Below are 23,940 nucleotides of genomic sequence, written 5' to 3'. Positions count from 1 at the left end.
GGACCTTGGTGAAGACCCGGGGAGCTGTTGCAAGATCAAAGGTTGGATGGCAAAGCAAGCAGTGTTGGGTCCTGTTAATGGTGATAGAAATGTAAACTTTTGCATATTTGGTGGCAGGTAAAATAACTCCTGCCTGTTACAGTAAAGAGATGGTTTTCCAGAATGCTCTGGGAAGAGGATTGACTGAGGAGAAGTAACTCGATGGAATCTGTGGAGTTATCCCACACCTCCCAAAACCCATATGCTTTTGGTTCTGAACGTGGCAAGCTTTTGACTCTGCTTACTGGAGGACTAAGGAGAGGTACAGCTGACCCAGACCATGGCAAAGGTAGGTCTAGGGATAGAGCTAAAGGCAAACAAGATGGATTTGCAGAAGCCCTCGTCTATTGGTAACCAGAATAGTGGTGGGCTGGAGATTGCGGGGTCCACCGTGGGACAGAGGGACTAAAGAACCATGTCCTTCTTGGGAAAAGGATAGAGAAGGGAAACATGACCGGAACTGTTAGTTTTACATTATGAAAAAGCTAATTTCTCCTTTTTCAAAGGTGTCTGATCTGCACCTGAAGGTCCAGTGGCATATGGCCAAGAATCTAGGATGCAGAGGATTCAAATGAATAAAGAGTGTTCAGCCTCTTGTCCTAGTTTTCATTTTTGATTTATCCACTCTTTTTGATTAGTCTCTCCATCTGACAGAGAGACATTAAGCTTGTTTTTGAGCTAAATGGCATGGCCCTTGGTGTGAAGACAAGCACTATTTGTTCAGAATGCACAAGTTACCAAACAACACACATTCCTTTTTAATGAGATCACACATCAGTGATGACTTGCAGTCATGTGATAGTTGTGAATGAGGCCCTTTTTTATCATGGAGAGAAGCTGCCCATTCTTGGCAAAGAAGCCTCCAGGTCCCATAAATTATTTTAACCATGAATTATTGTCGGTGCAAATGGCAGTTTAGGCATTTGTAGCACCAGAGAAGCAAAAGAAGATAACTATTTTTACAAGACACCCCTCTAGTTGTCACCCACAATACAGCTGGGCCACTGTGTTAACGCAGGAAGGAGAATAGACAAATGGCACCACAAAAAATGGGCAGGGTTCTTTTATTTATATTGCAAATGGACAAATCTCACAGAACACACAACAAAGACTGGGGAAGATTGACAGCAGAAATGTACTCTTGCCTGGGCTTCACTTACGGCAATTGGATCCCCTATTTTAGACCTAGGTTTATTAGATTATGCGTGGGGAGTGCAGGGGTAACAACTGTAAGGCTTTGTTGTGCACATATTACAGAAATTAAATGCAACGTCCGTGTGCAGAGTGTACTGGGATGTGATCAGAAAAGAACTTTCTGCAGTGTATATACATAACTGAAGGAGAGTTTTGAGTGATTATTTAGGGGTCCCCCCTGAATGCCCTCTGTGTGTTGGGGAATCTCTGGGCACTGTAGGACTCGTTGTCTTGAAGGGTTTTCTGGATATCCTGACACAGCTGAGGAAGAAACGGACATTGTGTTAGGATTTTTTTTTTTTTACACTTAGCCTTACATGAAACATTCTGCAGTACACTACTATTCATTCCGTTCTACTTGTGATGTATACAGGAGACATATTATTGCAGGCATGCATGACTCCCTTTCTACATTACTCATTGTAAAGCAGCCACAGAGTCCCATTTAATAGAGAAACAATTACCTGTTCTCTGTACCTTCCTTGTGCCTCACTGTTATCCAGCTCCCTCCTTACACATTCTGCGCTGCTCTCAGGTTTAGCTCCTGTGGCTTTCATTGCACGGCTCACAGCTTCAGAGAGGGAAAGGTGTGGCCCCTCGCCTTGCATTGTCTGGGTAAAGAAATAGGTTTACATATAGGTTTCATATCACATAAATAAGCAATTCTCCACTTTAGTAACGAATGATAGATGACTGCAGCTGCCTACAGAGGCTTCTCGGAAGAATGACTTCAGTGCAATGCCCTACTCTATTGCCATCTGAAACCAATGTGTTATAAATACAAGCCTGTCCTGTTAAAGGTGGCATTTAAATGAAAGCAATAGCACAAACAAAAAATATATACTTTGCGGCGCTTTGCAGGCATGCCACTCAGGTAGGCATCACTCAAGGGTGGCTGCTGTTTTATCTTGCGTTGGTTCTGCATATCTTGTCTGATGACAGGAACCCATTCCTGGGACACAAAGCAACAGGGTTACAAGTGGCCAAAATCATGAAATGCCTTGAAAACTAATCACAAATTTAAAGACACTCACTGGGGGCACAGATGCTGCCCATTGTTCAGATCCGCCGTCTTCTTGTGTTGGGTGATCAGAATCTGGGCATATGGTGGGTACGGAACTTTGAGGGGGAAGGAAAAGAACCTCCTCCACTGTGGTGGCAGGGACTGGAGAGGCAGCACCATTCTGCTAAAAAGAAGAGGTAAAACCTGAGGGGGTGAGGCAAGAAACAAAAAGGGCAAATGGACAAAAGGATCATTTAAAATAAGGATATCAGCACCGAGAATGCAGAGAAACAGTGATTTGAGTTTTTAGTTTTAAAAGGCCCCTCTTAGATCTATCTGATTAATATCTGATCTGGTAACCGAATACAGGGCACGGCTACTCTGAATGAAGATGAACCCCAATAAATGTCCCCAGTATGGGAAAGAAACAAGTAGGAGCTTTGCTAAACTAAAACTAAGAGGTACAATGTAACTTTGTAAACGGTTTCTATGCATATATGAACCAGGAACAATATGTTCCCTTCTGTCAATACGAGGTTGTAACTACATTTCTTTTTGGTTTGTTATCAATGTGTGTGTGTGTTTTTTTTGCAATCCTAACACTTGCCCAATTAGTTGGTCAAGCCCTGTCATCCTAAAGCAGACTGGAAGAGACAGAAGAGCAGCTTTAATTCCTATGAATGCCCTGTATCCCCCCCCTTACTTACTGACTGGCAACATAATTAACACTATGAAAATAAGTAATAAGGGAGGGGGCATGCTCAGTACTGCTGGAAACTCATGTGGCTCTGTCTCTTCCTGGCTAAACAGCTATTGATCACTACTTTCAGATGCTAAAAGTATTAGTTGCAACCCCTGCCTCCAGGAGGCCTGTCATAATTGCAAAATACCATTAGTGAAATAGAGACAGAAAGAGAAGAAGATCACAAAAGATTTACTTCCCCTTTAGTATGGTATTATGTATATTGGATCAATACTGTACTATTGTACTACACACATGGTGTACATCGATTCAGAAGAAATTACATGGCAGCTCAGAAATCAGAGCATTCTGCATCAGAACTTAATACTCAGAGCTGAGGATTGAACTTCTATAATAGAGGAACCCTCATTTTCTGTTGGATTATTTCCAATGACCCTTAAACTTTCAACTGCATCCCAGAGCACTCGGAACAAGTGCCATGTTACAGAGAGAAATGTGGAGGAAAGGCTTCAGCTAGGTACCAGACAGATAGTGAAATCCACAAATTGAGCTCAAGTTGAGAACTTGAGATGGGAGAGGATTACTATGGGGAGAAGAAGATGTAAAATAGATATGAATGGGTAAGTAAGCAGTTTGGAAAATCTGGAAGCTGAAGACCAAATGCTGGAATGAAAAATACAAATGCTGTTTGGTGCAGTTCCTTTACCTGGCAATCGACAGGCATAGTTTCCATAGGTTGCTCCTGAGATGATGGTTCAGGAACCTAATAAAAGAATGCAGAAAATTCAAAAAACAGAAAGGAGTGAAAAGAAAGATGTATGATGAGAGAAAATGTAACAAATGCAATTTACTGCTATATTGCCAAGAATGTACATTCAGTTTGGATGTTACCCTTTGGTCTTTTTCTTCTCACTAAGTGCCTCTACTTTTTGAAGTGCCTCTACTTTTTGAAGTGCCTCTATATACAAAGTGCAGTTTATTTACTGCTTTAGTAATGCCTTTCTCTCACCTGAGGAGCATCTCCCACTCTCCGTACATGTCTCTGTATCTCGCCTTCAGTCACAGGCATCTGTCCCAACAGGACTTGAAGACGGAGGGATAGGACAGATGTCACCCACGAGACGAGCACAGGTGAAACATCAAGAGAGAGCCTTCGCTGAGAAAAATATGCACACATCACAAACTGGAGCATGGCTAGTTACATAAGCAGGAGACATGATGTAGACTTTGAAGACATGGGAAGAAATGTATGGAGCAGAAAAAAAATAAATCAAACTTACAATTCTCTCATTAATGACAGATGTCAGAGCATTCTGGTCCCCTCTGAGACAATACAGATTGAGAGCAAGCCATTCAAAAAGTGACTGGTTACACATCTCGAGAAGCCGTTGTCCAAATGTGGAATCTGCAGCAAGGTATTACAGAAGAGGCATTAATAGTTTATCCAGAATTCTACAGAAATGTGCCCTGCTCAAGGTCCAGTATTGAACTGTAACACACAGACAGATCTACTGGACATTGTTCACACAAACCATGATCAGGTTTATCGATACCCGACTGCAGCCCAACCTCTAATACAATATATTAGAACCCCAACTTAAGTTTCCCACCAAATTCAAGGGGGACCTGTTTGCCTGTATGGGACCATTAAAAAAAAACGGTGTGGGTTTCAGGAAAATATAATATCCAGTGACATTAAAATTGGGGTTGTACTGTACTTTCTTACTTCAGCAGACCTCTGTGTGTTACTATATATGAGAGATACCCAGTTTGCCGGCCTCTGAACTATGGTGCAGTTCTCCATTTAAAATGACAAAAGTAAAATCAAGCAGAGAATAGTTTACAGATATTGAGTGGATCAGCTGATTTCTATGGAAGAAGAGAGACAAGTAACCAAATAACAGCTTAGTGAAAGACTTTTCGGTGCAGATCTTTTTCCGCATAGATACCTGCACAATGCAGGATGTGGGTTGTGATCCTGTTGAACTGATCCTGTAGAAATTCAATGTTTGTTCTTGTGATATCAACATCATCACGGACAGTAACGGAGGCCTGACAAATACATGACACAGACACGATTAGAGAATCAAAGAAATGGACAGCCATAGAGAAATAAAAATAACAAATAAAGTCTTACAAAGCTTTCTCGTATGTACTCTTCCAGGCCATTGGTAAGATTTCTTGATGCCATCTGGAAAAGGCAGATAAAAAAAAAAGATTACATATGGAACACAAATGCAGGCAAAAGTAAACGTTAAAGTGACAGAGATTGAGAGAATCCTTCAACTCTTCAGTAGGAACAGCTCTAGCACACTTACACCCTACATCTGTGGAGGCCTCTTATGACTAGGTGGATGGTGCAGGGTCCAACAAATAATTTATAATAAAAGTAAACATTATGGGCTCAGAAAGAATCTAGGAATGAAGGTTCAGCATTTTAGTCCCCAAGAGAGAATCATTTACAGAGTGGCAGAAAGTCATACCTGGATGTTATTAGGGGTGGGATCCACCTGGTGTAGATACTCCTGAAGAAAGAAGGATCGCAGTTGAGGCTGCAGGTTCTGCAAAGGCTGGGAATGACCATGCAGTAACATTACCATATCCACCAGCGAGAAATTGTGACAAATCAAGGTGAGTAAGTCACCAAAAAATCCTGGAACAAACGAGGCAGTAAACAGTTAGGACTCTCATGAAGACATTTTTGGCCTAATTTCAGAGAGAATGCTAAAAAGAAAAGGGCTGGGTTAGCAGAAAAAAACAACTTAAAGGAAAACTATACCCCCAAAATGAACACTTAAGCAACAGATAGTTCATATCATATTAAGTGGCATATTAAAGAATCTTACCAAACTGGAATATATATTTAAGTAAATATTGCCCTTTACATCTCTTGCCTTGAGCCACCATTTCGTGATGGTCTCTGTGCTGTCTCAGAGATCACCTGACCAGAAATACTTCAACTCTAACTGTAACAGGAAGAAGTGTGGAAGCAAAAGACACAACTCTGTCTGTTAATTGGCTCATGTGACCTAACATACAGTATAGTGAATCCTACGATCCCAGGGGGCGGCCCTTATTTTTTAAAATGGCAATTTTCTATTTATGATTACCCAATGGCACATACTACTAGAAAAGTATATTATTATGAAAATGGTTTATTTACATGAAGTAGGATTTTACATATGAGCTGTTTTATGCAATATCTTTTTATAGAGACCTACATTGTTTGGGGGGTATAGTTTTCCTTTAAGGGTTGTAGAGAAAGAAACAAGACTGTATATAAGCAGTTTGAGATGGAAATGGCATGGAAGAGTTTCCTACCTCCAGGCCCCTCTGCATCAGGCTGGAAGATGTTGTGGGTGCCACTGAGCCTCTGAATGAAAGCTGCAATGCTTTCTGTTCCACTCTGATCAGCTGCACTCAAAGACCCCAGCATGGACGAAAGGACACCCTGAACAACACTTGTGAAAAACTCTGGAGGAAGAGACTCTGGTGCGGCAGCCGGAGGTGGTGAAGAATGGGCAGGAGGTGGTGGAGGTGATGAAGGAGGAGGAGCCTGAGAAGCCGACTGGGTAGGAGCGGTGGAAACAGGAACAGTCTGTGTAGCCTAGGAGGACAGAAAGAGAATGATAAGTTAGGTTGTTTTTACTGCTAACAACTCATTGTAGTTTCTCTTGCATAACATATTCCCTTTTTATTGCTTTGTGGATATCTTTAAATATCTGTCATTCCTTTCTTATTTGCTGTTTTTATATCTATATCTTTATTTCAAATTTTGCTTTGCTTTTGTAACACGAAGATGGGAGGCTCAACACTCACTAGGATAGCACCCTGGGTTGCGGTTTTTTGATAAACAGAAGCACAGAGCGTGAGTTTAGCCTCTGTAATCACTGAGGGTGCAACAAATCTTTAATTGGTCTGGCACCCCTTAAATCTAACTTAATTGGCTAGTGCTTAAAGATAGAACTATTGAGCACCACTCGCTGTAAGATGAGCACATTAAAAGTAGTCAGAGATTAGAAAGAGTCCACCATAAACAGACATCTTTAAAGGACTGAAAAAGCCTATGTATGAAACTGCACTGCACATGCACACTGACCACCACATACACATATTTACATCACAATAGATACCTGTAATATATCTGTGACGCCCTGTAAAAAGGCCGGCATTCCAGGCACTGTCACTGTAATGCTTGGCGAACCCATAGTGATGTTTGACATCCCTGAGCTGGCAGTTCCCAATAAAGAGCCCAGGAGTTGAGAGAGGTGTTGATCTGTGCCAGGTGGGGGCTGGGAAGAGGGAACTGAGGACACAGTGGGGTTGGCTGTAGAAGAGGTGGTTGTTGTTGAAGTGGTATCAGTGGAGGATGAAGAGGAGGCAGAGGAGGACGTCGATGTGAATGTTGAAGAGGAAGTAGAAGAGGAAGTGCTGCTGCCACCCTGAGCTGTGAAAAGAGTAACAAACAAAACACAAAAGATAGAAAAATAAAAAAAAAAAATAATATGTTTGAAAAATAACAGGAAATGAGAATTTCCCAACCAACAGTGCCCAAATTTGTTCAATTTCAGTAGTGCAGCACTATCTCAGTGAACCACTTCTCCCAGTACTATCTGTAAATACACAGTGTATTTTTGCAAAAGCTTGTATTGTATCAAGAGAAAAAAAAACAGAAAACCAGAAACAGGCAAAGACAAACGAGATCAGGAAACATGAAGAGTTTTCCTCACCAACAACAACTGGGTGCATCAGAAGCTGTCCAACTAGCCCACTGATCATCTGAGCCAAGGAGGCATTTCCTGCTGGGCCCACCTGGAGAGGTAAGAGAAATAAATCTACTGTAGACAAAGGCAAAACAACAATATATTAAGAAAAGTGAGCGCCAACATATACAGGGTAAGGGTAAAGTGGGTGACAATTTGCATTAAATCACAAATGATCTCAAATAACCAGGGAATTAAAGGAATTGTTCAGTGTGAAAATAAAAACTGGGTAAATAGATAGGCTGTGCAAAATAAAATATGTTTCTAATATAGTTAGTTAGTCAAAAATGTAATATATAAAGGCTGGAGTGACTGGATGTCTAACATAATAGCCAGAACACTACTTCCTGCTTTTCAGCTCTCTTGGTTTACACAGAAACTTGAGGGGGGGGGTCACATGGGTCATAACTGTTGCTTTTGAATCTGAGCTGAATGCTGAGGATCAATTACAAACTCACTGAACAGATATGTCCCATGTGGCCCCCCTTCAAGTCGCTGACTAGTTCAGAGTTAGAGAGCTGTAAAGCAGGAAGTAGTGTTCTGGCTATTATGTTAGACATCCAGTCACACGTTACATTTTGGCTAACTAACTATATTAAAAACATTTTTTATTTTGCACAGCCTATCTATTTTCACAGTTTTTTATTTTCACACTGAACTGTTCCTTTAAGTTGCAATATATTCTGGAATAGGAATAAGACCACATTACTGATGAGAGAAAAAGAAATGATCAATATGAAATAGTTGTTTATAGCAGTTAATTGATGGTGGAGGCAGCCAGTTCTGACCGTAGCTTAAAATCCCAAATATAAACCAGAAGCTTTCTTACCGTTGCTCCTGGTACAGTGGTAGTTGCCCCTCCTGGTCCTGGTGGGGTAGTAGCTGTCCCAGGCTGGAATTGAAATGAAGGGGCAGCAGGTCTAGTAAAAACAAAGCGTGGTGGTGCTTGGAAGCCAGGAATTTGTTGCCCTAGAGAAGAATGAGAATATTTTAAAGCTTCTGAGGTCTGTATTGATGCTTAAATTACTGGAATTAGTTTGTTCTTGCAGTCTTTGTGGGTTATGGTATTGTAGGGGGCACACTACTGTCCCTCTATTACTATTAATGGAATAAAGTGGTACCAAATAGCATCATGTACTTACCTGAAGCTGCTGCCATAGCTTGCTGTGTTATCTGGTGTGAAATTGCCTGCATGAACTCAGGAGGTAACCCTGGCATATGTATGTGTGCACTTCCCCCTACACAAAAGATGACACATTCAATCATTTTACTGAATCCCAAAATAACAAACTGCACTGCAAACACAGCAGATATTAGAGGAGTTAATGTATAATTACCATTATAACTAAAACGATCACTGAGTGTGATCACTGAGTATATGACACTCATCACACTGTAAATAGCCTGTACAGATATCTACTCAACAGTTCTTTAGTCAGCACTTGTACCCTCTTAATTGCTGCGGTCTGGTGCACGTCCAGCAGTTTCCACCTTCAGCTTATTACAGCAAATTTCTGTGTCATGGACAGCACCATCACGAATTTCTTTTCTTTAAAATACCTTTATTGAAACATGGGCTCTGACCCAAACAATCGGCAACGTTTCATGACACAGAAATTAGCTGCTCAACAGCAAACACTATTGCATTATTATTATTAACATGTATTTTTAGAGCACCAACATATTGTGCAGTGCTGTCACGTGACTCTGCAGTTGAAAATTGCCATGTTTGCATCACATTGTTGTGTTACAACCACCAGTTAGCACAAGCTTTAACAAACGTCTTTTGCCCCCCCCCCAGCTACTCTGTTTTAACACTACTCAGCGAAGTGTCTTGGCAGAAGCTTCTGTAGTATTTGATGAAGTTGTTAGAGCCCCATACTTAACCCAATGAATGTACATATGTTCTACCAATGAGCTGTCCTGTCTAAATATTCTGGTAGCCTTCACTGCTGTTGTGTAAAGATCTGTTCTATTAATAATACACACCTATATACTGCATATTCATTAAAAACTGTGCTGCGCCCATTACAAGATCGAACTTTACTCTAACGAAGCAAGCAAACCCAAACTGTCATCCAAATTATTGACTTACCATGTCCTGCAGTTGGTGGGGGAATGGTTGTAGGTCCACCAGATGCAGAATCTTAAAGGAAAATGGATACAGTTAATGAAAGGGAAATATAAAAAACCCAAAACATCTGTGACATTAGGGAGCACCAATGTAGGTCACAAAGAATATCCGAGTATTTGGGGTATTAATGACATTACAGAACACTTACCCTGAATGTTCATATGCATCATCATGACAGGCTCTACAGTCTGGTGTGTAATGCGTATCACACGAGGGTGGGGATGTGGGACTGAAGTGGGAGGGGCATCAGAAGCAGGTCTCTCTCCATTGGATGGAGGTTGGTTCTCAGTGTTAGGTCGCTGTGGTTCTGAAGTATTGGTTGAAGGAGGTTGAGCAGCATTCCCATCTGAAGGCATGTGACCAGCATGGGTCCCATTCCCAGTTGCAGTGACTGTGGTACCAACATTAATCTAAGACACATATTACAGTGTGAGACAAAGGCAGGAATGGCAAAGCTGAGAAACAGGAAAAGTGTATTAAAAAATGGATTTGTGGAAAGAAACAGGAATAAAAGCCAATTCAATTGTAATGGAAACATGAGGAAAAGTAAAGGAAACCTATATTAATAGTAAGTTTGACAAAGTGTATTTTTGAAGCACAGTACCTGTATTGGTATAGCAGCCTGCTGCAGTAACATGGGCCCAGAGTAATGGGACATTGGGCGAACAACATGCAAGTGTCTGGGAGAAGCAGACGAGAGATTGCAGCGCAAGTCGGATACAGCAACGAGGGCATTCCCCAAGAGACGAAGAGATTCTCCAACCAAATTAATTATCCGTTGGGACTGCTCCCTTTCTTCCTGCTAGGGATGGCCAATTGAAAATAGGAGAGAAGCAATATACATGTGTTACAATTCATCAAACACTTTACTGGACTGAACGAATACATTTAAAATGTACACAGAGAATGTGACACAAAGATCTGGCCATGTATCACCCTTAAAGGAATAGTTCAGTGTGAAAATAAAAACTGTGTAAATAGATAGGCTGTGCAAAATAAAAAATGTTTCTAATATAGTTAGTTAGCCAAAAATGCAATGTATAAAGGCTGGAGTGAACAGATGTCTAATAAAACAGCCAGAATCCAACTTCCTGCTTTTCAGCTCTATAACTCTGAGTTAGTCAGCGACTTGAAGGGGGGCCACATGGTACATTTCTGTTCAGTGAGTTTGCAATTGATCCTCAGCATTCAGCTCAGATTCAAAAGCAACAGAAATGACCCAAGAGAGCTGAAAAGCAGGAAGTAGTGGTCTGACTGAGCCTCTGACTCCAGCCTTTATACATTACATTTTTGGCTAACTAACTATATTAGAAACATGTTTTATTTTGCACAGCCTATCTATTTACCAAGTTTTTATTTTTACACTGAACAATTCCTTTAAAAACTGGCCAAAGCATAATAACACTGTCCAGCCCTTCTGCCAATGAAAATAATAAAGACTGATCTCTGGCTGACACTGTGATACGCTCCTGTAAAGTCACCCTTCAGCTATTTCATACAATGAATTCACAGTATAAAAGGGACTGACAAAATTATAAAGATTCAGCCTAATCCAGGGATGCAACTCTATCTACACTTGCAGTATAAACGCCTGGGTGCTTAAATAATCAAAGTAATAATACACAAGTGACGTTTGTCAAGGCAACCAAAAACAGACCGTGTTCACGGTTAGTGACTAAAATGGTGGGTTACCACTAAATAAATCGCTCTTTATATATTACTAAGCCCTGTTGAGTGCTATACTTTTTTGAAAACTTTTTATGGTGAAGAATCATAGCAAAATTTGTTATAGCTGGAAACCAGACTTTCTCAAAGTACCAGAATGCAAATGAAAATCACGTAAAAGTATATACAGTAGAACCCCCATTTTACGTTTCTCAGGGGCTAGAAAAAAATGGTGTCAAATCCAGGAAAATGTAAAATCAAAATCAGGGAAATGTATTATGCATAATATATTGGTGGGACCACAAAACAACTATGTAAATTGAAGGGGAAAGTAAAATCTGGGGATGTAAAATTGAGGTGGTGTGCGTGTGTTTTTTTTGTTTGTTTAAACAAAACAGTTTAAAATGAGGGAAAACGTGTGTGTGTATTTTCTTCATCAGACAACTTACATTCTCATAGGCATCAGAGGTAGCACTACTGAGGATTTCCCTGTAACGTTGCATGAAAGGGGCTAGACGTTCCTCAACCCGGGACAGAGATTGTAGAACCTCAACATATTCTGATGGTGAAGGGTGACTAATGGTATAGAATTATAAAAGAAAGAAAGGTTTATAAAATGAAAGAAAATGGATGATGGGGGGGGGGGGGAGATTACTGTGTTACCTGGTAGGTGTTGTATTCGACTGCCCATCTGTATTCTGTGTAGTCTGAGGCAACGTTTCTCTACTGCTGGCCTCTCCTTCAGACTCTGCTGTGTCCATTGGTTCCGCAGCCTGCTCATTAACTGCTTGTCCCTGAAATACACATAGGTTAAAGGACCAGCACATCCATGTCCACACACATTGCAATATAGGTTTTTTTTTTTTACCTCCAAACGATCTAGTATCCTCTGTATGTCCTGCAGTATGTGCTGAGCCAAAACAAGACGAACCCGTGGTTCACTCTGCAAAACGAGACAGATAGGAGAAAGAGGGAAGTAGAATGGATATGGAAAAAGAGAAGAAAAGAATGGAATAGAATATATGTGGGGGAATAAAAAGATACACATAACAGCAGGAGTTGGGATAAATAAGAATTGCAATATTAGGTTAGGTTGTCACAGGATGGCAATGAAAAAATATGTGTTTAAAGAGAGGAGGGTGGCAGAACAAGATGGAGGAAAGCAAGAGAAAGTGACAGGATGCATTAGACTGCCATATTTTCAAAGCCTCAGAAGTTAATTAGTTTTTAAATTAGACTCAAGCCTTCCCTTCTGATTGTCTGATCCACCGCAATGATTCATCATGAAAGAGGCACATGGGATAATTCCAGGCAATATGTGTATTTTGTTTTTATAAAGGTCAAACATGGTCCCTAAATCACCCCCATATGAACCGCCTGCAAGCGCTTAACAATTGTCCATAAATATGTCAGTTCAAATTTCAATAAAAAATGTATTCTTGGATCAGCATGTGTGTTACGTTATTTATTTATTTATTTTTTATTTAAAGATTATATTGTCTGTAAAACTCTTACAAGCATATTGTTAACATGTACGATCATGCAAATTGTACTTTCGGTTACATTATCACAAATTGCCATATCAAAAACGTGCTACGTTATTTAAAGGAACAGTAACACCCAAAAATGAAAGTGTTTTAAAAGAATGACAATTTAATACAGTGTTTCCTTGAACTAGTAAATATTTGCTTCAGAAACTCTCCAATAGTTTATATAAAAAAAACTGCTGTGTATGCATGGGGGCAGCCATTCAAAAACGAAAAAGGAGAAAAGGCACAAGATACACAACAGATAACAGATACATTCTGATATATTCAATGGGATTCTTCAGAACTAATTTGTTATCAACTGTGTTGAGAGCTTAGTTCAGTTTTAGACCAGCCCTTATTTCTGATTTTCTCAGATTCGTTTTCATCTGGTATGGTGCCTATGGATTGGAGGAAAGATGATGTAATTCCAATATTTAAAAAGGGATTACAATCTCAGACTGGCAATTATATGACAGTAGATTTGACATCTGTGGTGGGCAAATTATTTGAAGGCTTGTTAAGGGATCACATTCAAAATGTTGTCCTAGTGGATGGCATTATGAGCAGCAATCAGCATGGCTTTATGAAGGATAGGTCATGTCAGACGAATTTGATTGCTTTTTATGATGAGGTAAGTAAGATGCTGGACAGTGGGGGGGGGGCAGTAGATGTGATCTATTTGGATGCTGCCAAAGCATTTGATACTGTGCCCCACAAACGACTGCTTTCTGAACTAAGGTCTATTGGTCTTAATGTAGTCCTTTGCACATGGATAGGAAACTGGCTACAGGATCGGGTACAGAGGGTGGTTGTTAATGGTACATTCTCTACTTGGAGTAAGGTTCTTAGTGGGGTCCCCCAGGGCTCAGTATTAGGTCCAATTTTATTTAACTTGTTCATTAATGACTTAGGGGAGGGTATTGTAAGTAATGTATCAGTGTTTGCAGATGAACAAAACTATCCAGACCAATAAATTCCATCCAGGATGTGGCACCCTTGCAACACGATCTTGACAAACTGGCAATCTGGGCAGCTAAGTGGCAAATGAGATTCAATGTTGATAAATGTAAAGTCATGCACCTGGGATGTAAAAAATATCCAACCACTTATACCCTTAATGGTACTACACTAGGCAAATCCATTATGGAAAAGGACCTTGGAGTCCTTGTAGATGATAAACTTGGCTGTAGCAAGCAATGCCAGTCAGCAGCATCAAGGGCAAATAAGGTCTTGAGCTGTATTAAAAGGGGCATAGAGTCAAGGGAGGAAGTGCTCATTCTTCCACTGTATAGAGCACTTGTAAGGCCCCATCTAGAATATGCCGTACAGTTTTGGTCTCCATCACTCAAACAGGACATTATTGTATTAGAGAGGGTACAGAGAAGGGCAACTAAGCTGGTAAAAGGTATGGAAAATCTTAGCTATGAGGAAAGACTGGCCAAATTGGGGATGTTCACACTGGAGAAGAGGCGCTTAAGGGGTGATATGATAACTATGTATAAATATATAAGGGGATCATATAATAAATTCCTTGAGGGTGCTTATTTGATGGACAACCCTTATAATCTTTTATGTCCTACTTGCCCTGGGGGCTGTGGCAAGATGAACCGCTCTGAGTTAGTTAAAATGGTATTCAACTCGGGTAGTGGTATTCAAAGACATTTTTAAGGCTTATTAATTATTTACAGTTTTTGTTGTGTAGCTCTCAAAGCTTGGTATTGTAACTGCTATCTGATTACTATGGTTTTATTACAATGACCAGGCAGAAAATTAAAAGGCAAAGATAAATACATTTTACGAGATGAATAAAAAAGGACCAACTGTGAAACTGCTTAGATTAAATCCATTTATAACATACTAAGAGATTCTACTTTGAATTGTTTTACTCAGTTGACACTTACCTGTGTGACTGAAAAAAAAAATTGGTTCAGCATTCTTTTAAATAATTTGTCATGTGTCTGGCCCAGGCCTAAGCAACAAATTGACTAGGTTAAAGAAATAAAAGGCTACGGATATGGGGTGGGTCAACAGAAAATGCACAAGGAAAGCAGTAAGGCTTACCAAGCATTTACAATTAAAATAAATACATTATTAACAAAAAGGGTATCTTCAGTTAGTACATAAACAAACTCTAATGTTACTCATAATGAGAGGGTAGTTTGTGTGACCTTGCTCTAAATTCCTATGCTCCATATACCTGGACAGGGAGCTGTTGATCCAGATTTATATGAACATCAAGTGTGGAGCCATCATTCTGAGCAGAAGAAAGACAAAATGCAGGAAAATGCAGAAAGAAAATAGGGGAGGGATAAATTAAAGTTAGAAAACACGAGACAAGATTAAAAGGGCCGACAAGGAACCATATAGGCAGGAAGAATAGGATAAAAGAAAAACAGAAAAGGAAGATGTTAGAATAGTTAGAAGAAGAGAGAGATTATATAGAAGGAAGAGAGGGACATTTAGATAAGTAGGGAATAGTTAAAAAAAAAAAGAAGAAAAGTGGGGGAATGAAATGGGGAGAACAGTAAACAGTATGTCAGAGATATATTCATTACAATCAATCAAGAAACAAAACTGCAGAGATGTCTAATGGTATACAATAATCAGCTGGGAAGCAGAAAATGCAAGTGCAAGCGTCTATGTAAGAAACACAATCATTGCTTGAAAATGCTACAGACCTAAAAAATGCAAGGATGCAAAAGGGGCAGAACAGCTCATGAAAAGGCAGGCTACATATACAAACTTACCCCATTCACTGTAGAGACACTTGGGCCTCTGCTGGCCTCACCAAGACCAGACATTACATGCTAAAGAACAAGAGGTAAAAGTCAAGTTTAGCTGTGGCAAAAACACTGTGGAAAACAAAAGACAAAAGAAAATAAGGAGCCAGTGCACCTAATTTCTGTTTTTTTTGTGAATGTGGAGTTGTGCTTAGTACATAGTACCCACAAGGTAGGGGTACTGTATATTTAGGTGGTTATTTCTGTTAACACTATGGGGTATATTTATCAAAGAGTGAAGTTAAAGATCACCACATTCTGCTAGACTGAAATTCTGCCACTCTCCATTAATTTCTATGGGATTTTGAAAGGTGTATTTATCAAAGGATGAACTTTCACCCATTGATAGGGATGCACCGAATCCACTATTTTGGATTCAGCCGAGCCCCCGAATCCTTTGCGAAAGCATATTAGGGGTGGGAAGGGGAAAATATTTTTTAACTTCCTTGTTTTGTGACAAAAAGTCACGTGATTTCCCTCCCCGCCTCTAATTTGCATATGCAAATTAGGATTTGGTTCGACCTGGATTCGGTATATCCCTAATAAATACTCTTTTAAAAATCCCATAGAAATGAAAGGAGAGTGGCGGAATCTCACCCTAGCAGACTGTGGCGATCTCTAACTTCACTCTTTGATAAATATACCCCTATGTCTGGTGTATTTCATTAACAGCAGATTAGACCAGCCACATCACCAGTTATATTAGGCCACACTCTCTAGTGGCTTTTAGAAAGGGATTTCTAGCACTATATCAAAAATATAGTGAGTAGAGTCTTTGGTCATCCTGTGACTAATGGAGGCTTAGAGAGGACTGAAACTGCCACACCTCCTTTAGACCGTTTCGGCAGCTTATCTGCCCTTGTATGGGGCGTTCCAACAGGTCCTCCCGATCGATATCGACCGGGCAGGTTTGATTTTTCTTGTCGATCGAGGACCGCTTCAGCTAGTTGATGCAGTCCTCATCCTGTCAGCGCCCATTTCCTTCATTGTAATGTGATTGTTTGGCCTTTGCAGCCCAGTACTTTATTGCCACAGCTCAGACACTAAACACAAGGTATATAATGGATCAAGAAGAAATCCCAGAAACATAGAACCTATAGAGGTGGCACAATGCTCCTTTCTCGTTTGCAACAGATTCTACAATTCCAAACATATAATGGGTTTACTAGACCTCCAATGGGATTCCCAATGTCCTTTATCATTTTTTCAGGGGGGGGGGCATTATATCTTTTATAATCCATTACCCAGAGCAGTTACTTTGAAAAACAAAAATATTTATAGGGAATACATATTTGATCAACGCATTCATAAATTAATCAGGTCACATGACAACTTGACAGCACTCAAATCTACACATTGTTATATTTATCCATTCCCTTATGTGTTTACCTTAGCTTCCCTACTCATTCCCGTATCACTGACAATCCTGATGCTATATTTTTTAACAACTTTTGGTTTGCACCCTCTCCTTTTTATCCTTCAGTCTGTCATCCACCAGCAATTGTTAATGGCTGCACATATTAGCTTGTTCTTAGCAGCTCTATGGGACCTTCCTCCTCATGTGTCTATGATACCATCAGTTATTTAAGTGCTCCAAATTTTGAGATAGGAAACACATCAAAGGAGAGATCACAGCAAGGAAACCCCGAAAATTGCCCTATATGCTTTTGCTTTAATAGTACATAGTGATAGTGTCCTTTACTGTATATTCTCAACAGTCATCATTTTGGAATCGTTCTCTCCACTTAGAGCTTCTTTGTTTCTGCCAAATGATCTTACCGGAAGGTTGAATGTCCCAACCATAACATAGCTGTTTCCATTCCTTTCAGGAGCCCCAGGTACAGGTGCTGCATTACTGCTGGTGGGTGAAGTACTTGAAGACGTAGATGGTCCACCTGTTGAAGGTTGTGTCTGAGGAGGCGCTCGCTCAACCAAGTGAATGACCTTCCCATCAACATCTGACAACAAACCATGATATACATTACAGTGTGCATATTACATTTATAAACCGTAGACATACATGGAAAGTTATACACAAATACTCACTGTATTCTTTCAGTTTTTTGTCCTCTTGCAGGACTCGCCCCTGATATATAAGCCGTTGCTTTTCTGGCGAAATCCCAACATCAGATGAAATATGTGCTTTGAAATCCTTTACTGAGATCTAGGGGAGAAAGAGTACAGGTAAATTGCAGGCAGCATTAATGACAGTGTCCCCTCTCAAATTCTTATACTCTAACATTAATAAACAAGCAAATTGCATAGAGTCTGCCTCTCTTTTTCTTAAAGGGTGGTTGATCTTTAATTAAACTTTTAGTATGTTAAAGAATGGTTAAATCTAAGCAACTTTTCCAATGGATTTCATTGTTTATTTTATATAGTTTTATAATTATTTGCCTTTTTCTTCTGACTCTTTCCAGATTTCAAAAGGGGGGTCACTGACCCCATATAAAAAGCAAATGCTCTGTGAGGCTACAAATGTATTGTTATAGCTAATTTTTTTCTCATATTCTATTCAGGCCTCTCCTATTCATAGTCTAGTTTCTTATTTAAATCAATGCAAGGTTGCTAGGGTAATTTGGATCCTAGCATCCAAATTGCTTATAATACAAATCGAAGAGCTGCCGAATTAAAAGTTAAATAACTCATAAAACCTTAAATAATAAAAAATGAAGCCAATTACAAACAAAGCAATTCGAGGGCCATCCCGCCGACTATTTAGATTCTACCCGGCGGGGAGGCAGTTCAGGGAGATTAGTCGCCTGAAGAAGAAGTGATTTGTCGCTGGGCAACTAATCTCCCCCAGCAGCTTTGTGTGCCCTTGCCCTTAAAACACATTTTCTCTAAAACTACATAGTAATGGTACAGATGAAAAAACATTGCACACTGTCTAAAGGCTTCAATGAGCACATTTTATTTAGAGCACGTTCTGCAGTTTACAATTCTGTTAAATACCCACAAGTATCGTAATCTGATTAATAAAATTAGGTTTTTGAAAAACTGTTGAATTTCCAACTTGGTGATACCAAAAAAAAATATACAATTCATAAATAATGAATTGATTAATCCGAAGTATCTAGTATACACTTGACTAATGTGTTAAGTACAGAGACTTCATTTTTACCTCTGTGTAAGGGAACACACACACACATGCAGCTATACTTGCCTTTTAAAGAGATTGTATACCTTTAAATTAACTTTCAGTATGATGTAGAGTGTGATATTCTGAGAAAATTTGCAGTTGGTCTTTTTTATTGTGTGATTTTTTTTTTTTTAATTATTCAGATTTTTGTTCCAACTTGACATTTTAGCAGCTATCTGGACGCTATGATTCAAATTACTCTAGCAAACAAGCAATGGTGTGAATGAGAGGCTGGAATATTAATAGTAGAGGGCTGACATAGAAAATTAAGTAATAAAATGTAACAATAAAATTGTAGCCTCACACAACAATAACTTTTTGGCTGCTAGGTCAAGTAATTTGAAAGCTGGAAAGTGTCAAATAATTCAAAAGGTATAGAAACAAATAAAACTGAAATGTTGCCAAAACCTGCTCATTCTTTAACATAGATAAGTAACCTAAAGTTGAGCCACACCTTTAACATGCAGTGTTTTTTTCTTGGTCTGCTCAGTCTCTTTATTATTATTATTATTATTATTAATAATATGTATTTATATAGCGCCAACATATTGCGTAGCACTGTAAATTAAATGTGATTATACAACTAAATCACATGAATTATATACATAGAACATATGGAGTTACATACATCACAATCAATACAGGTACAAAAAGGTGAGGAAGGCCCTATGCATAGGCATATAGTCTAAAGGGAAGGGAGTAATACACAGTCTCTTTAGGGCAGGAGAGGACAGAAGAAAAATAAAAAATTCAACATTTTCTTCTTCTGTTGTTAATGAAGCACAGGGCATAATTGCAGTAACATGTGCATTGCTGTACAGTGAAATGAATTATATATACCACTGAATGTTAAAACATAAATCACACACACACAACAAAATCACGCTCACCTCTGTCTCCACTGTGAATGTTCTTGTTTGCGAATCCAGTGTTTTCACCGTCACTTCCATTTTCTCATTAGCTGCCATTCTTCAACCTTACATATAACAAAAGCAATGGACTGTATAATAGTGACGTGGGTACAAGCATACAGCACAAAATGCCAAGAGATACAGTTATGGAATCTGTTATATACAGAAACCAGTTACCCAGGATGGCCATTTTATCCAAATATAAATTTTAAAAAACTTGATTCAAACTACGATATAAGTAGTCTTTAATGGAGGCAAAACCAGTTTATTGGGTTTCATTTTCATTTTCGCAATAGTTTTCCTTTAAGGTATAAAGATCCAAATAACAAAAAGATCTGTTATACGGAAACCCCCAGGACCTGCGCATTCTGGCTACTTGCTGTTGTCCCATAGCTGTAGTATCATGTGAGCCTATGACGTCATACATGCTGGGAATGTAGCTGGGTGGGTATGTGCTTTCAGGAAGCAGCTAAACTCCCCACTGTGAATTAGAAAATAATCTCCAAAGAGACTATTCAGTCATAGGGGGGGAGAGAGAGAGAGACACTAGTGACATCACTCAGCAGCATCCTCCTGCGCTATCCCCCTGATGTCATTGATCTGCACCAAGCACATGACACCTGGCCAAATACAAAGCTGCTCTCTGTACATAAGCCCAAGGCCTCATTAACTAACGCAGCTTCAATGACATATGCAAATCTCCAGCATTTTCGTCTCACACTACTGCATTTAAAGAACACAATTACAATGTCATTTGGCCACAACACACAGCACATATCCCGTACCGATCAACAGTCCCGATTTTCATAACACAACTCGCCCCGAATCGCTGTTTAAATGTCCAGCTTTTCAGCTCCTGCTCCCCGGCAGGCCAGCGCTACGGGAATTGCACCACAGTCTCGCGCGATGAGACTCTGACGTCACGAATTCCGAGCGTATAAGGACGGTGACGCGCACTTCTCGGTCACAGTAGTTGGGAGGAAATGACGCTCTTGACTGAGCACTAATAGTTTATAGTATTGTGTCAGCGTAATAAACTAGCCTCCACTGTTTTCACGGAATATTAACTAAAACTTATGCCCCGATATTTGTCCAAGACTAAAGTCATCCATTTTTCATACTTCAGGAAAACAAAGAAAGAAAAAAATATTCCTGTGGGGTCCAGCAATATCTTCAATATCTAGTCACAATTCATATATATAGTGAATAAAGTATAGCCTCTTGTAAAATATAAGGATATTATAAGTTACCGAGGAGTTTCATGACTATATAAAAACACGTGGCCTAAGGTCATGGAACTCTGAGGTAACTTCTAATATATTCATATTTTGCAACTGGGGGTACTTTATTTATTAAAATACACAAGTTTCAGTGAGTCATGTGACAGAAATGACATCAGAACTCACCGTTTATAAGGATATAATTTACAAGATATTCATGGCGTTTGTGTATTATATATAGTGAATAAAGTACCCCCTTTTGTAAAATATAGGGATATTATAAGTTACCGAGGAGTTTCATGACCATATAAAAACACGAGGCCGAAGGCCGAGTGTTTTTATACAGGTCATGGAACTCCGAGGTAACTTCTAATATCCTCATATTTTACAATCGGGGGTACTTTATTCATTATAATACACAAATTTCAATGAGTCATGTGACAGAAATGACATCAGAACTCACCGTTTATAACTGATGACATCATAACTCACCATTTATAAGGATATAATTTACAGGATATTCATGGCTTTTGTGTATTATATATATATACATATAAACCCAGAAGAATGGTGCACTCCGTGGACAAAGTTAATACCTGGGTGTCAGCAAGAGAAATATGCAATAGAAGAAAGGATTGCTGCACTCGCAGGATTTTAGTAAAAAAACAAAAAAGTTTTATTTAGCCTCAACATTTCGATCCCACACAGGGATCTTCGTCAGGAGCAGAAGTTTCATTCCTCCCAACCAGGTCTGGACTGGGAGTCAAAATAGGCCCTGGCATTTCAAGTACACAGAGGCCCAACCAGTCCTCCACCAGCCCTCTCCACAGTGACTTTCTATGGCATCTTACAGCAGCCCCTCTGGCATTTGCCAGAACTCACAGATTGCCAATCCGGGCCTGCTCCCAACTGTCTCGTTTTTCACAGAACAGTCCAGATTTTGACAGCTCGGTCCGCAGTCCTGGGTTTGTTACTGAAATGTCCCAACTTTCTCTTTCATCTCCTGCACGGAACAGCCAGAAAAAGATAAAAAGTTTCTAACCCAATTGGATTTTGGCAGAGAGCCCAGAATATATGATTAGATACTTTTTTAACAGTTTAAAGGGGTTGTTCACCTTCCAAACACTTTTTTCAATTCAGTTGTTTTTATATTGTTCCCCAGAAATAAAGACTTTTTTCAATTACTTTCCATTAATTATTTTTTAAGTTTTTTCCAAAATCTAAGTTTAAAGTTGAATGTTTGTGTCTGGTGTTTGAGTCTGGCAGCTCAGTAATTCAGGTGCAGACTCTAAACTGTTACAATTTTGCAACATTTAGTTGATCCATTTCTCAGCAGCATCTCTGGAGTATTAGCAACTATTGTATCAATTCTAACAGCTGCCTGTAATGAAACCCAGAGATTCTGCTCAACAGGGACAAAGATAAGAAATGTATCAACTAAATGTATCCATTTAGAACAGTTTACAGGATCGGCGACCCCCCCTCCCAGAGCTGCTTCAGAAGGTGAAAAATGACACTTTACACTTCAATATTAGAAAAACCGTCACACATAGAGAATAGAAAGTCTTTGGAAAAAGTCGTTATTTCTGGTGATCTATCTGAATACAAATAGTTGTTTGAAGGTGAACCACCCCTTTAAGATACGGAGGTCTCTTGGGAGGACTTAGACTCACATCTTAAAGGGCAATTCACCTTCATTAGCAACACTGTAATAACACATAAAAACCACAAAAATGTGTTCAAACTTTTCATTACCTGCCACATTTTGTAAAATTAACACGGTAATTAGGGAGGGTGGCCACAAAATTAGTGGGGTCACACAATTTTGTCCCTCTTTCTGCTTCCAAAATGTTGGGAGGTATGGTATGTGTTTACATTTATGACAGTTTCCCTTTAAATGAAAAGTAAAGTCTTAAAGTGACTTTGGTCAAGACACCAGCATCTAGTCTGTGTTATTATTCCTACCCACTTTCATTTCTGTCCTCTGATCACCAGTTCAAACATGTCCACTTCACTTGTAAGCTGTGCAAGTCCAGTGGTGTTCTAGCATTAATAATTAACATCCCACACATTGAATAACATAGGCGTTAACTTGTACAGGCAGGTGCCTACACCAGAAATATAAAAGGGGCTATAAAATAATAAGCCCTCCCATGGAAAGCAATATGTTGCTAGCCACCCCAGACAAAAATTTCACCCTCCTCATTGGAGCTTATTTTAAACAGAGAATGAGGCATCTACAAATCATTCAGACAAGGCATAATAGTGCTAGAAAGTGACGGATAAGCATTTTAAAAAGTCACAGCAAGTTTTGTTTTCCAAGTAAACATCCACTTTTTTAAATTTAACTGCAATTGTCCAGTTGTTATGAATATATATATATATAGATCAGTTAAAATTAACTCCCTTGCAGTTGCACCCTGTACATTGTACCTTGAACCCAAAGTACCTTTCTTAATAGTGTTAATGTGCATGCCATAAATGAGGCACCAGCTACCATTCCCCAGTCACATACCTTTTCTTCTGAGGCCTACAGTGTTGTTGATAGGGAAACATCCAGTAGGTGATTCCAATATGACGAAAAAAATTATTTACAATGTTTTTTAAAGCGGCATGTTTGGTGTATAACATTCAGCCTAAGATATAAAGAAGATATAAAATATTCTGTATCTAATTATGTTATAGAATATATACATCTTTACTGCAGTCAAGAAGAAAAACATTTTTGAAGTCATTTGTGTCACAATTTGTTTTTCTAACTGGCGTATGTCCTTCTTTATACAGTTAACCAGGTGGGTGGATAGTAGTTAATGATTTTGAGAGAGAGAACAAGGGTCTTTGTGAAAAAATAAAAAAA

At 39.3% G+C, this 23,940-nt stretch overlaps 1 protein-coding gene across 5 annotated transcripts; it reads right to left on the bottom strand.

Moving 5' to 3' along the window:
• Positions 1–1,086: 1,086 nt before the first annotated feature.
• On the bottom strand, positions 1,087–20,817 carry bag6.L (BAG cochaperone 6 L homeolog). Of its 5 annotated transcripts, NM_001086539.1 has the most exon segments (32): positions 1,088–1,494; positions 1,698–1,844; positions 2,078–2,185; positions 2,268–2,374; positions 2,376–2,387; positions 2,390–2,417; positions 3,646–3,702; positions 3,949–4,095; positions 4,220–4,344; positions 4,889–4,991; positions 5,077–5,130; positions 5,423–5,592; positions 6,261–6,546; positions 7,073–7,386; positions 7,670–7,751; positions 8,532–8,671; positions 8,845–8,940; positions 9,798–9,848; positions 9,985–10,246; positions 10,441–10,638; positions 11,951–12,077; positions 12,165–12,295; positions 12,370–12,444; positions 15,228–15,284; positions 15,778–15,799; positions 15,801–15,810; positions 15,812–15,819; positions 15,821–15,837; positions 17,590–17,768; positions 17,857–17,974; positions 19,843–19,928; positions 20,649–20,766. In NM_001086539.1, coding segments are annotated over 31 exon segments (3,405 nt in total). In that variant the 5' UTR covers positions 19,921–19,928; positions 20,649–20,766; the 3' UTR covers positions 1,088–1,398.
• Between the last annotated feature and the right edge of the window lie 3,123 nt (positions 20,818–23,940).

The sequence above is a fragment of the Xenopus laevis genome, chromosome 8L (genome assembly GCF_017654675.1).
Source record: "Xenopus laevis strain J_2021 chromosome 8L, Xenopus_laevis_v10.1, whole genome shotgun sequence".
Lineage (NCBI taxonomy): Eukaryota > Metazoa > Chordata > Amphibia > Anura > Pipidae > Xenopus > Xenopus laevis.
This window is presented reverse-complemented; position numbering and strand designations above follow the sequence as displayed.